The sequence below is a fragment of the Sarcophilus harrisii genome, chromosome 3 (assembly GCF_902635505.1).
Source record: "Sarcophilus harrisii chromosome 3, mSarHar1.11, whole genome shotgun sequence".
Lineage (NCBI taxonomy): Eukaryota > Metazoa > Chordata > Mammalia > Dasyuromorphia > Dasyuridae > Sarcophilus > Sarcophilus harrisii.
The window spans coordinates 88,122,243-88,137,105 of NC_045428.1; the positions used below are offsets into that span (position 1 = coordinate 88,122,243).

Below are 14,863 nucleotides of genomic sequence, written 5' to 3' on the forward strand. Positions count from 1 at the left end.
AAACTACACACTTTTTAAAATTCCAAGGATTTACTTTTTCTCTCATATATTTGTGGACATATTCATGTTGACTTCCTTAATAGAATGTAAGCTCTTTGAGAGCAAGAATTCTTTCATTCTTGTTTTTTGCATTCCCAGCACCTAGCATTATGCCTGGCACAAAGGCAATTAAGAAAAGCTTGTTGATTGATTTTTGCATGACTTATACCAAGAATGTCGAGACTGATATGATTCAGTTCTCCTATCATACATTAATCATAGCTACAGATTTTGATATGGAAGAAGCTGTAGAGCCAAGCATCTTGAACTTTGTCCACTCACAACCTCTTTTTGCCCAAGAAATTTTTATATGACCCTGGGTATATAATTATATAAGGTGTACAAATCAGACATCTTCTGATAATAAATCATAATTTTACAACTCCCACTTCAGTTAAGAAACCCCATAGGAGGTCATGACCCACAGTTTAAGAAACTGAGCCTTAAAGGGTCTCAACTCCACCTCCCTCATTTTACATATGAAGAATTTGAGGCTTAGAATTAGTAGTAAACATAGTCTTGAAACCAAGGTCTCCTATTCAATTCATTACTTACGGAGAAAGGATTTCTTATTTAGAATACCAATAATTAAGGCAATTTAATTGGAGAATTTAAAATTCTGATTCTTAGCATCCTTTTCTACATCATACCTCACTACCATCATAACTGTATCAATAGAACTAATATGTAGACACAATAATTTTTTTTCTAATGGTTCATCCCTTACATGGCCAAAAACTTCATCATCAAATAGCCAAGATTTAAATCTTTCCATAATCAATCAACTGGCATTTTTAAGTATATATTGTGTGCCTGGCACTTTATTAAACACTAGGATTGTAAAGAGGGGTTTGGGACTTTTGCAGAGACATACTTAAGATATTTCAAAAAGAAAACAGGAATCGTAAATCTGGCTGTATTCCTTCACTTCTAATAGAGAACTGGAGCAGAGGAGAGTAGGTGGGCAGTTACAATAACAAAGCTGTGATGAATATTTACGAGGAATTATAAGCAACTGTACAATTTATTTTTGGATAGTAGGTGAAAAGACTAATTTTTCTTTCCTGGCAATTACATATATATTTTTATGAGAGATTGGGGTCATTTGAGCTAAATTAGAGTCTTGGAACAAATTCTTTTTTCTTATTTTCATTCTTATCTAAAATACTTTCACTTGTAAGGGGAAGAAAGACCATAGTAATATTATATACAGATTTAATTAGAATTGCATGTTTTCAATCACTTCTAGATGCAAGCTTTATATCAGCTGTTAGAGCTTTACAAATGGAAAAACAAAATTTCAGTGCCTTTTAACTACAGGGCAAGTTTTTATATTCATATATATATATATATACACACACACACACACCTATTCATAGATAGTATGAATATATACTATTTTAGGAATCAAATTACTCATCTTAAACACCCATTTCAATGAATATCACTTTATACATTTTTCAACAAACCATAGCTAATTATTGTTTTCTATCATTTGTAAGTAGAAAACAGTTGACAAGTCTTTTTATTAAAAGGTCTCTAAAAGAGATAGATTTTCTTCAGTGCTGTTGCTGAAAGCACTAATTCACAAGTAAATAAATAATTTATTTTCCATGACTTCATCTACATTGGACTTTTAACATTGTGGCAAAGATGGATAAACCATAAGATCTAGAATCAAAAAAGACCCAAGTTCAGATCTGACCTCACTTACTAGCCATATAACCCTAGACAAGTCTTAATCTCTTCCTACCTTAGTTTCTTCAGCTATAAAATGGGGCTAGTAATAGCTTGTATTTCCCAGAATTATTGTAAGGATAAAATGAGATATTTGTAAAGTGCTTCACCTACCTAATGCACAATATAAATTCCAGCTATTATTAGGATGATGATGATGATGATACTGTACTGCTAAAACTAGTGCTCCAAAAGGGATAGAAGTTATATATATATAGACTCTAAATAGTTTGCCCAATATGTTTCATTTTCAAATTTTACTTGATAGGTTACCGTTGCCAGAGCAGACATTCATGGGCTACTGGACAATTAGTCAGCCAAAAGATGGAATGCAAAAATTTTTGAGTCCAGCAGAAACTCATCTAATCGACATAAAGGTTAATTTTTCTATTATTTCCTACTTAAAACTTTTAATTACATAATATAGTCTTCTTATTTTCTGTGGAAACACCAACCTTAGAGTTTTAATTTAATTTTGTTTCATTCTTGACTATAGCACTGTGCTTTCTATGCTCTTTAGCAAACATGCTCATCTAGGAATTTTTACTCCATATACTCCCAGATGAGTCTCTTTGCTAAGGACACTTGTTGGGGTTTTTTGGGGGAAAAAAATTGACTCCTGGTTTAGGCTTGGAATCTTCCTATCCTTTTGAGAATTATGGAATGGAGGTAAGCAAGAGCTAGGGTTGGACCTCCAAAAGTCCTTCAGGAACCCAGGAGCATTTGGATAGTAGGATCTTCTTTACTTGGGTTATTATCCCTTTGATATTTGTCTTATTGGTAGATTACACAAATTTCATAATTAAGGATTTTTAGATGGCCACAAATTAAGTAATTTAGGTTAAATTAGTTATTTGCAGAATATACATATGTAAACCTCTTGTTTGGCCATTGGCTCTGTTGTCATGGTTACTATATTTGGTCATAGTGTGCCATCCAGATCTAAATTACCTCAGGGAGAAAAGCAAGCCATGATTTTAGGAATCAGATGTTAGACTATGAATTGCTTTGATAGACTGGAAGGACCTTAGATTTTCTAGAAATTGTTGATTGGAAATTATCATCAACTAAATTATTTAACTCTTTGTTATAGGGTCCAGTGCTTTTAAGTTTCCAAGAATATCCTTTAGAAAGACATGAAGTTAGGACGCTCACTTTTAGTGAAGAATGTGCTTCTTGGAAATTGCCATTGGATGAAATTAACTTTGTCTGTGACATTGCTGTAGCACAAGGTATGTTATTTCACTCTTGTAATTTTCCTTCTAGCATTTATTGCTTTGTGCCTTGTTAAAATGAAATCTGTGTAAAAATCATCCTATAAAGGCCAAGAACTATGTGATAGATTCAATTATGGTAATATTTTACTTTCTAGTTAAATGTATTTTAAGACTAATTTTCCAAATCAGCCTAGCAACACAACTGTATGAGAGCCACATAAGCACTGCTGAATATGTGTGCATATGTCTGTTTTTCATTACAATTGTAGCATGAAGTCCAACACACTGAGCCATTTGCTAAAAATAGAAATACAAAAAGGAGAAACATTGGAATCCTAGGCTGTGATTCCATTTTGGTGATAGCATGAAGCATGAAGGCAGAGCTGGAGGGACCTACAGGATCACAAGTCCTGCCTGGTGTGGAAAGGAGGAGACAATGGCAGAGGGTGAAGGGATGAATTCTCAGAATTTAGACTTCAGTTTTGAATATAATATACCCATGAGCTATAGAGAGATCAAGGCTTCCATTTGCTAAAACTATTCATGTAATCTAAATTGCTTCAGTCATCGACAGTACTTCTAGCCCATGGGAAACCATCTTACAAAATTAGTGGACTCTAAACATAAATTTGGAGAAAGATCTGAAGTAAGTCACAACTCAGTGACATTATAGCATGACAGATACACAAATGAAAAATATTTCTCTTTGAGAATGTTTTATTGAGTTTTTATTGTTTTGCTATTTTTTTTTTTGGTAAAACATAGGGCATTGTTTTGTTTTTGTGGCTTATTTTACAGAACATATTAATCAGTCATCAGAATATTTATTAAATATCTACTGTGTACTAGCCACTACATATAAGCAAGTAAGTATAAATATCTACAGTATATTATGTAGATACCAGCTGACATAATTTTTTTTTAAAGTAAACTCCTCTAATTAGAATTAAGACCATCTTCTCAGTCTTATCTTAGTCTCTTATCTAGTCTCTATTACATTGAATTCTTAAGAATAAAATCTCTTTGTTTTCCTTTTCTCAGTTTCCTCATACATCATGAGGCAATTGAATTGGATGTTTTCTAAGTTCTATTTGAACCCTAAAATTTAGTGAGTCTTTGAGTAGTAGTAGCATTGGACTGAAGCAAGATGGATGATAACCATGGGATAATGCTTGAAGGAAACCAGTAGTTATTTTCATATTTTTGTAATGATAGTGATACAGAGTATATCACTGGCAGATTAATAAGAAGATTTAATTTTGGGAGACAAAGGGAAAGATGTGAACATCTGCATTTCCTTTTAAGGTATAGCCATGAAGTGGGCTCCCAGTTCTGCCTTATAGCTATTGCCTAATCATTAAAATATACTCTGTTTTGTTGATGATTTTTTTTCAAAATGCTCATCTTGATACATTTTTTTACATTTATCAGTAGTCAGTTTATGTGTCTCAGTGGTGAGTTGAAAAAAGTGATGTATTTGGAACCAGAAGACCTGAGTTGGAATCTCTACTTTAATATTTTCTTTCTCTTTAATTTTGGGCAAATCATTTATTCATCCAGACCCTCAGCTTCCTCAGCTGGAAAATAAGGAGGTTAGCCTCTATGGTTTCTAAGGTTCCTTCTAGTTCAAAATCTTTAATCCTATGAAATAGGCCTGCTGTGCACATCGATTATGTAGACAAACTCATGTGTGATGTGGCCATCTTTTCCAAGGGCAAGTATCTGATGAATTAGTATTAAAGCTGAATATATTATTTCATAGCTAGAAAATGAAACAGCACCTAATGTGTTTAAATGCACAAAAAAGAACAAAGGGCAGCTGCATCAACAAAATGACCTAAATATAAGTTTTTCCTTGTTTTCATCTATTACCAGGGATAAGTAACTGAAAATGCATTTTGATGTCCACAACTCTTTATTTCCAGACACCCAGATTCCCTCTTTCTATAAGGTTTTTCTTAAATCATTTATCTTAAGAAGAGAAGTATTAAATAGGATCGTATTTCATTAATTTGCTACTGTTCTTTCCTTTTGCAGGCATTTTCTAATTGTTAAGGCTGAAACAAGTCTCTGAAATGCTTTATTAGCCAGAATATTACCTGATTGTATTACTTTGTGGTTTTTATTTATGTATATCATGCTTTTAAGATATTTGTATTAAACACATGCTTCATGACAATATAAAAAATAGTGAGATTTATCTATTTTTTTTCATAAACTCTCTAATTCACTACTCCCTTTCTTCTGCCATTCTGTTGAAATGTATATTATATCAAAGTCACTATTATTGCTAAATTTTTACTATGTCATTGTCATTATCAAGCTTGACATGTTTTCAGGAAGACTAAAACTTGGATCCTGCCTCAGATACTTAATAGTTTTTGGTTCTGAAAAAGTCTTGCATCTTTGGACCTCATTTTCTTCATCTGAAAAACTGGGACAATAATAGCATCTACTTCACAGGGTTTTCACAAGGATCAATTGAGAAATTATATGTGGAGTCTTTTGGAAATCTTAAAATGTGATTTAAATATGAAAAATGTTCATTTATAGTTTGCATCCCACCAGAGTTCCACTGCCCTTCATTATAAGAATTAAACAATTCCTAACCTCAAGAAGCTTACATTTTAGAGTTATAGAAAACAGTCAGTTACATAATTAATAGATCATTGGGAGACTAGTTAAAAGAGTGTATCATTTTGGAGAGTTTTTAGGAAAGCTTCAAAAGTTTGGAAAATGATATCCATATAAAAAATAATATATTAAGATTATTTGGAACAAAAGAAGAAAAACTCAAATAACTTCAGAAGTGTGTGAAGTTACCAGACAAAGGATGGTAATTACCAGTGTCCCTCTTCATTGACAGTAGAACAAGAGGAAATGAGTTTATGCTGCAACATACATTCTAAATATTTAGGATTCAAATATGGAAAGATTTCTTAACAGTCAGATTTGATAAATAAAGAAAAGGAGGCTGTGGAATTTAAATGTTTTGGAATTATACATTTTTCTTTCACTAAGAAGATTTAAATGTGGTCTTGACTCCAGTAAAAAGGAAGGGGATAGATTATCTCCTAAGACCTTGTCAGCTCAATGAATCCCTTAACAAGTATTTTATTGAGTCCTTATTCATGTTCATAACACTCAATTTCTATTGGGTCTCCAAACAAATTTGAATGAAGAGAATCTCTTTGGGTGCAAGAGATGTTGTGGAGGTAGAATCAATAAGACTCTAACAATTTATGTTATTTAGGGGTTTTGAAGGAGTGAGAGGACTGGGGTTACAGAAAGGGAGGAATTGAATATAATATGTTTTCCAGGATGCAAAGCTATGTAGTTGGAATTATAGTGATACCCTCATAAAGAAGTTAGATAGTATGCATATTGTTTTTCCCTTCACCACCACCTCACCCCAAGTAGAATGTGAAGTTTGAGTACAGAGACATTTTCATTTTAGCTTTTTATCTCAATGCTTAATATAGGGCCTTACATATAGTAGGTACTTAAATCCTTATTTAATTAAATTGTGAGAAATCCCATTGTGTAACCTAAACTTAATGCTTTTTTTTTTATTTCAGAAAATGAGGAAAATATTCTCTATGTAGTTACATGCAATCCTGTTTGTGTTTATTTTATGAATATGTCTGAGAACAGAGGTCACTTGGTGGACTTTTATGATTTATTTCCAAGGACATCGAGAGGAGTATGGCATCCCTTTGTGACTGTAGCACCTTTGGGAAATCCTCTCAAAGGTCTAGTGATTCTTCATGAGGAACAGGTAAAAAAAACATCAAAAAGTGTCTTTTATCTGCATAATAATAAGAAAAGGAAAAGGCAAGAGAAATGATATGATTTACAATCAAAAATTGAAAGAATATTCCTTCCTATCATATCCATTGGTTATCATTGTTTCTAGCATATGCAGCAATATGTTGACATATAGAACATAACCCCTGCTCTCTAGTGAAGTAAGAATAGGTTCCAGGCTTTGTTAGATTCTATGAGTTTACTGTTCTGGTATTTAAGAATTCTATTACATGAGCATTATTTCTACTCAACAGTTTTTTTTTCTTTTACTTTCTTCCCCCAATAAAAAGGTTGACACTGGACTATGAGGCATTTTAAAAACTAAACAGAGGAGTTTGTATTTTTAAAATAGAGGCAATAGGAAGCCACTAGAGTTGGTTGGTTAAGGAAGTGGCATAGGTAGATCTCTGTTTAAGGAAAGTCACATTGGTAGGGTGGACTGGAGTGGTGAGAGAGTTGAGGCATAAGCCAGACATTAGGTTATGATGATCTGAATTAAGGTGGTAGGTGTGTAAGGGGAGAGAAGGAATTGCTGTTTCTTCCAAATTTAATAATTGATAGGATGTGTGGGGTGAAGGAGAAAGAAGAATTCCAGTAAGACAGATTTTGTGAACATAAAAAGACTAAAAAAGATGGTGGTGCCTTTGATAGAAATAAGGAATTGTAGGAAAGCAATAGTTTTGGGAGAGAACTATAATTATCTTTTTAGTATTGGAAATGTTGAATTTGAGATGTCTTAGGGATATTTAATGTGAAAGGTGTAATAGGCAATTAGTAACGCATGGCTGAAACTCACTAATGACTGAAGTGTATGTGTATATGAATGAGAGAGAGAGAGAGAGAGAGAAAGAGAGAGAGAAGAGAAGAGAAGAGAAGAGAAGAGAAGAGAAGAGAAGAGAAGAGAGACAAAGACATTTCCCCTTTCTGTTTCAATGATTCATCAAGAATTTATCAAAATATAAGTGCTATTTCAGGGAAATACAGGCTCTTGGAAATGAATAGGGAAAACAAGATTGCACAATCTACTTTCATTATTAAAAAAAAAAACTAAATGCACAGTAATTTTGCATGAAGGAAATGGATAAAAATTAGAGGGGAGAGAGACAGAGAGAGGAAGAGAAGAGGAAGGAGGAGGAAGAAAAGGACGAGGAAAAAGGAAAAGGAAGAGGAGGAGAAGAAAAGAGGGAGAGAGGAAGGGGAAAAAAGGACAGGGAGGAAAAAAGAGAAATCTGTGAACTATCTGCAGAAATATTTATAGGTAAATTCACTGAAGTTTATGAGATTATCCAGAGAAAGAATGTAATAGAAAAAGAGAAAAGAACAAAACCTTGAGATATATCCACATTTAAGGATCATAAAGTAGATGATGGGCTAATTAAGAAGATAGAAAAGGAATGATTAAAAAGTTAGGAAGGGAACAGGAAAGACCAATATCACAAAAACAGGCAGGAGAGATTATCTAAAAGAGGATAATCACAGGTGTTAGATGCCACAAATTGATTGAGAAGGATGAGGAGTTTGGAAAAACTATGAGAATGGCAATCAAATCATTGCTAACTTTGGAGAGAGTAGTTTCAGTGGAGTGAGGAGATCAGAAGCCAGACTGCAAAAGGATTTAGGGAGTAAACAAAAGAGGAGGAAGTAGACACTGGGAATATGAACAAGTTTTTCAAGGAGTTTGGTTCTCTAAAAGGAGGAAATATATAGGAAATAAATACCTTAAGGTTATGGTCACTTCTAGTGAAGATTTTTTTAAGGATGGGGAGACTTGTAATCATTGGGGAAGGAGTTAGTAGATGAAAGAGATTGAAAATAAGAGAGGAACAGAGAGACAGAAAGAGAGATGATTGAGAATTCAGTCAATTGAAGAAGACAGGAAGGAATATGATCCTAGTATATATGAAGTCTTAGTTGCAACATGGAGGGTCTTTGTCAGAGATTAGAAGAAAGGAGGAAAGTGTAGGATATGACATTAAGGAGTTTTGCAGTGAAGGAAAAGGGGAAAGAAGGAGCTCATATTGAATAGCATCTATTTTCTCAGTTAATTAAGCTGCAAGGTTCCTTAGCCTAAAGAAAGGTAGGAGGTGAAGGTGTGAATGGCTTGTCAAGAGAAGAAGAAATTTGTAATAGCTTCTCTGGAAAGAATGATCAAGAATCAATTAGTAAAGAATAAAAGGACTATTTTTCTCCACTTATCTTTTTTCCCCCAGAGATTGAAAATGTTATAAATGTTATTTTATTATTAATATTAATTCATATAGTATCTATTAGTATTAATAATTTATTAAGTATTTATTAATATTGATAATAATTAATTAATATGGTTTTACTGCACTTCGAAGGTTTATCTCTTCTTCACGTTTTTTCCTGTAATCAGAAACAAGATCTTCAGAAATTGCTTCCATAAGATTTATGAACCTTTGGCTAGAGTTAGGGACTTCATAACTTTTTGCAGATATAGTGTTCATTGATTTTTACAGTCATAGGAGGAACGAATACACTGAAGAATTTGCCATTAAAAGCACAGATCATCAATATTCGAATATAAAACTAAGCTTTTACACCCTTATTCAAACAGTTCTTCTGTTTCTGTTGAAATACATATATACATATATATAAATATTTTTTAAATGTCCAAATTTAAGCTCATTATAATTATTCTCTTTTCAAAGTACCCAATTATTTAACAATGTTAAATCTAAATGATTTTGTCAGTTATAATCACATTTATCAATATGAAAGTCTTTGAAAAGATTTTCCAGGCAGGCCTATGTGACTAACACTGTCTTGATGCAACTGCCTGCTATTTTTATATTCCCTACAATGACACTTTTCACTTCTGGGGTGAAGTTTCCTCACCAATAAAATGATGAAATTGAACTAAATGATCTCTAAAACCCTTTCCAACTCTATTGTTTTATCATCATAACAGCAATTCTTAACTTTTTTTATTTTATGGATTCTTTTGACAGTCTTATGAAATCTTTGAGCCCCTTCTCAGGATTTTATGTTTAAATGGATAAAACAAAAAGATATAGAAATAGAAAGAAGAGCTGTTATGCTGAGCTATCAAAAATATTAACAAAAGAAAGGCTAAAAAACTCTGACCTCCAGCAGTCTCAGACAGTTAAATCAAATAATTTCTGTGCTGATAACAGAACTACTGAAGATAATAAAAAGATTATGAATATTCTCTCCTTTGTGTTGTCATCCTATCATCCATTTATATTGAATTGCTTTATTTTCCCAGGTTTCTATTTTTTCTACCTGTTTTTGATGAAGGTATGATGAACGTTTTGGCAAAGAACCTCCTTTAAAATTTATGTTTGTGACCAAGAGCCATAAAATTTGAGAAATGCCAATTTTACATATTAAATGTGAAACTAATGTTTATGGTTATTAGTTTATGTAAGATGAAATACTTGGACTCAGCATTCTGTCAGATCTCTTCTAGCTTTAAAATCCTATGAATCCCATTATTCCTCATTAAAATGAGCCAAGAAACATTTCAAATAATACTGAGTGCCCCCATTATTTCATTATTTCCCCTCTTTTAAAATAAAGTTTTACTATAAATGTGCTTCTTTTTTCAGTTTAAGAAATTGTTGAAAAATTCCTTGCTAAAATAATAACTTAAGCAAGGAAAGGGAAAACTTTACCCTGACTAAAAATAAAGATTTTGTGCATTCCCCACCCCCATCCCTGAGTTTGCTTATTACATCTGTCCCAAGTTTGGAATTCCAGACTTCAGGACTGTGAGGTCATCCAAAGGTGACTTTGCTCCCAGTCGAGTACAAACATAACAAAATGGCACATCAGCCTCTCCTCCCAGCCCCCTTGAAGGAGAGCCAAAGCCATAGTTAGATGTACTCACAGATGACGCAAATTTCTATTATTAAACACAGACAGAATATGCCATTAGTCATTGGGTACAGAAGGAAACCATTAGCATCCAAAGGGGTGGAGCACAATAGCTTTCTCTTATTGCCGACTGCCTAAAAACGTAAAAACTAAGTCAACAGAGCAACGTGGCTGGTAACATGTGTGCCTTATGTCACTTGGAAGAAAAAATGCCATTTTCAGTTCATTTAACCTTACTTATTAGCACTTAAGAAAGAAAACAAAAACACACCAACTTCATGCACATGCTAACTGCTTTCTTACCATAAATATATTTGTAAATGTGCATTAAATTTATATTAGCATCTTGAATTTTTCTGTTTACTTAGAAAAATCAAAGGCATTCAGATTTGTTTGAGTGCAGAAAATATTTGTGGATATTTTTATAAATCTTACCATATTTAGGCAGAAAGACTTTTCCTTTTAAAAAAAAATCTTAAAATAATCCAATCTAAAAATGAAGAATTTGCTAAACCAGTGGAATGGTGATTCGGCTATAAAGTGTTTTATTAGGGGAACTCTTAGGATGATAGATACTCTTACATGCAAAGATTTAAGATGCCAAAGGGCTAAAAAAAATATAAAGTTGTTATTTTTTTAAAAACATCTCTAGCAGAAATTCTTAATGAGCAATCACACTGAAAGACAAGTGCGGAGGTTAAAGACACTTGTGGGGGAAAAAATGTAATAGCTGTGCAAAATTTTTAGTGTTTTTTTTTCCTTTTAATATCTCTAGGACTAATTAAAGGAAACTGTGAATTCTATCTTTAATCTTTAGTTCTTCAACAAAATTAGCTCACAAAGTAAGATACTATATACAAAGGTTGAGTCACTGATATCTTCACATTAACAATTTAATTTGATTATAAACTCCTAAAGAACAAAGAAAAAAATACAAGCTCTACTGTTATTGTTACATTCTATCGGAAGATACAACTTATATATAAATAATTACATACAAAATAAATATAAAACATATACATGATAGGAAAAGAGGGGAAAGAAATTAGGTTCCAGAAAGCCTTCTTGAAGATTATTGTTTGAGCTGTATGTTGAAGAAACAATTTTATGAACCAAAATGCTTACCTCTCTATAGTCTTCCAGTAAACACTTATTGAATGTACTAATGAATAAATAACAATCCTTAATTTGATTTTTCCTGTTCTTTACATAATTTACAGAAATTATAGAATCTAAGATATTAAAGGACCAATTCTTCATGTTTTTGTATCTGTTTTTCCCTACATATGTAATTGATTTAATTGAAAGAACCTAGGAGCCAGCAGAACATGAACTACCCTTTAAAATTAAGACTATAAATAATAACTAGAACTGAAAAATAATAACATTTATTTTTGCTTTGAATTCATAAGTTTTTATTTCTCAAAAAAAAGAAAAAAAGATCTTTTAACAAACCCTTTATTATTTTATATATTTTCCAATATTTCTTTGTTTTCTGTTCTTGGTTTTTAAAGCTCATATTTCTTCTTGTCCCCTCATTTATTTTAAGACTTGTAAAAGCAAAATGAATTTCCCTTCAAATATACCACTACTTACAGAGAGATCATGTCTTTATTTGCATAATTATATCTAGGAAGAGGGTTAATGATGTTAGAGAAATCTCTTGTGTAAATTTTAGAAGTCATTACTGTGCTGCCTTTCAAAGTGTACCTCTTTAAGCTGTCAACTTCAGTATTAAGTCCTAGTTCTAGTATTAAGTTCAGCATTAAGTCCTCATCAGCTTCAGTATTAGGAGCTACTCTTTGCTGCCCAGACAGCTTATAGAGTTTGATATTTTGTTACTAACCTATTTTAATATAAAGTCCATTTTTTTCTTTACTTAATCTGTATATTTTGAAAAAAGGATAAAATGAGGTTTAATTCATAAAGGATTTGGAAATTGACAGTTTTCCCAAGAAATATCAATGCAGGTGACTGTAATTATATTTCACTTTGCAGTGATCTTCATTCTATAATGAAACTGAACTGTGTTTAGATTGGTATTAATTGAAAAAGGGATATGATTTTAGAGGAGAGACTGCATTGTTTAATGGATAGAAGTGACCTTGAAGTGAGGAAGACCTCAGTTCAAGGCCAGCATCTGACATTTAGTGACAGTACTCCACACAACATGGTGCAATGGAAAAAACATTGAATTTGGAACCAGAAGACTTGGATTTAAATTCTACCTCTCTTCTACTCCCTACTTTTGGGACCTCTTTGGGCAAGCCATTTACTATTAACCCCTTTTTATATAAAGAGGGGAGGAAACTAAGTGACCTCTAAAATCCCTTCTATTACCAAATCTTTAATCCTAAATTATATGACAGTGGGTCAGTCTGCTTTAGTAAAAGTCTTTTTCTTAGTGGGAATATCCTATTTGAATAAAATCACAGGTCCAGATAAAATAAAAAGCCAGGAGATAAAAACTTGAAGAGAATGCTTTTTAATATAATCTAAAAATAGAAATTTCAAAACCGTATATAAGAGTTAAAATTTTCTAGCAAAGAAAAAGCATTTTTTTTTTTACTTTCAAAGAGTTGTTTTTTGTTTTTTTTTTTGGTTCATAATTTATATCTTCCATTTGATTTCTAATTGTAATGAGATCCTTCACTTTCAAGTTCCTAGGGCACCTGTAGTCAAAGCGTTGCAATTTTGTAAAAAAATGAACTAACCTTAAATGTACCATTTTCTTCTTTTTACAGAGTAATACTATCCTGTTGTTAGATACTAGCAACCGAAGCCTCCGAAGACTTGTTATCCCTTCAGAAGATGAGATTGTTCCTATAAAATCTTCCTGGTGGAATAAGGAGAAACCTGTAAGGAGTTTCAAATTGTCCTAAAATGTAAAACTCAAAACAAATATGAAAAAGGTTATTTTCCCACTTAATATAAAATCCCCACTTTTTTGCTACACCCACCACATTTTGGATAACAATGATATTTAACTGTTGTTAAAATATAATTATACAAAAGGATATGAGTAACAAAAGATAATGGCTTTTTTTTTGCTCTTAACTTTGCATATATAAAAACATGCTCTATGCATGATGAGCCATTGGAGGACATTGCTCATATTTAATTCTTAACTATGCAATAAACATATTTTAAATTTTTATTTATATTTATTTTTATGTGATAAGATTATGAACATGGCCTCTGGATACATATGATTAGATAAAAACCCTAAGCATTTTCTTCTAGCCAAAGAGAATTCCCTTTGGCATTCAGGAAAAGATCATTTGTATGGAGCAAGCTTTTCACTATGTCCTAAGCAGAATAGAAAAAAGCATTCCAATCTTTTAACTATATATGTAATAGAGTTGCAGCATTCCTTATGTTATTTGTGACATAGCATATGTTTCCATAGTTACTTAATTATTTAGAGACTGGTTTGCTTCCATATTGAATTTTGGTCATTTTTCTTAATACATCTTGAGTGTTTATACCATCAATTCTGAAATATAATTTAGTCTGGCATTGCCACAAAAAAAACAATGGAGTTATGTTCTGCTATGCACAGGGCAATTTTTTTTCTCCTTTTTCATTTTGTACTTTAAGTTTTAAGTAAATTTTTTTAAATGACATTAACAAACAATGGAGCTGACAAGCATAAATATCTTAGCTATGAGCTATATACATGAACATTGTTGGAATGTTTTATTAAAGGTGACTAGAAGAAGACACATGAATGAATTTTAAAGTTGAAATTTTAAAGCTTAGAAATGATCATATTCAGTAGGCATGGTGAGACAAACATATAATTTTTGCTACGGGGAAGGCAAAGGACTCAAGCTCAGGAGTTCTTAGCTAAAATGAACTAAGTCATCCAGGTACCTTCACTGAGGCACCAATATGATGAATTCTTAGGAGTAGGCAGCCACTAAGTTGCATTGGCAAATCATCCCAGCCAGGTTGGGAAAAAAAGTAGGCTGAAATTTCTATGAAATTTCAGTCACTAGTGAGATTGGGCCCTGAGTGGTTGCTATATTTCCAGCCTGGCTGAGATAGGGAGCCATGGAAGGAAGGAATAGAAAAGGAATCATCATCATATTCAATTTTCTTATTTTAAGTCTTATTTAAGTTTAACATACTTTGCCAAAGGCTTCAAGCTAGTCAGCTACAGAGCAAGGACTCGACCATAAGCTTTTTGAATTCTCTTT

General features: G+C 32.4%; 1 protein-coding gene across 2 annotated transcripts in view; it reads left to right on the forward strand.

Moving 5' to 3' along the window:
* The window catches only part of VWA8 (von Willebrand factor A domain containing 8), a 398,466-nt gene that overhangs the window by 244,836 nt on the left and 138,767 nt on the right, over positions 1 to 14,863 (forward strand). For both annotated transcript variants that reach the window (XM_031958442.1, XM_031958441.1), the window contains exons 27-30: positions 2,045 to 2,153; positions 2,870 to 3,008; positions 6,572 to 6,771; positions 13,406 to 13,519. In XM_031958442.1, the coding sequence (XP_031814302.1) occupies positions 2,045 to 2,153; positions 2,870 to 3,008; positions 6,572 to 6,771; positions 13,406 to 13,519 (562 nt within the window). The remainder of the gene's footprint in view (positions 1 to 2,044; positions 2,154 to 2,869; positions 3,009 to 6,571; positions 6,772 to 13,405; positions 13,520 to 14,863) is intronic.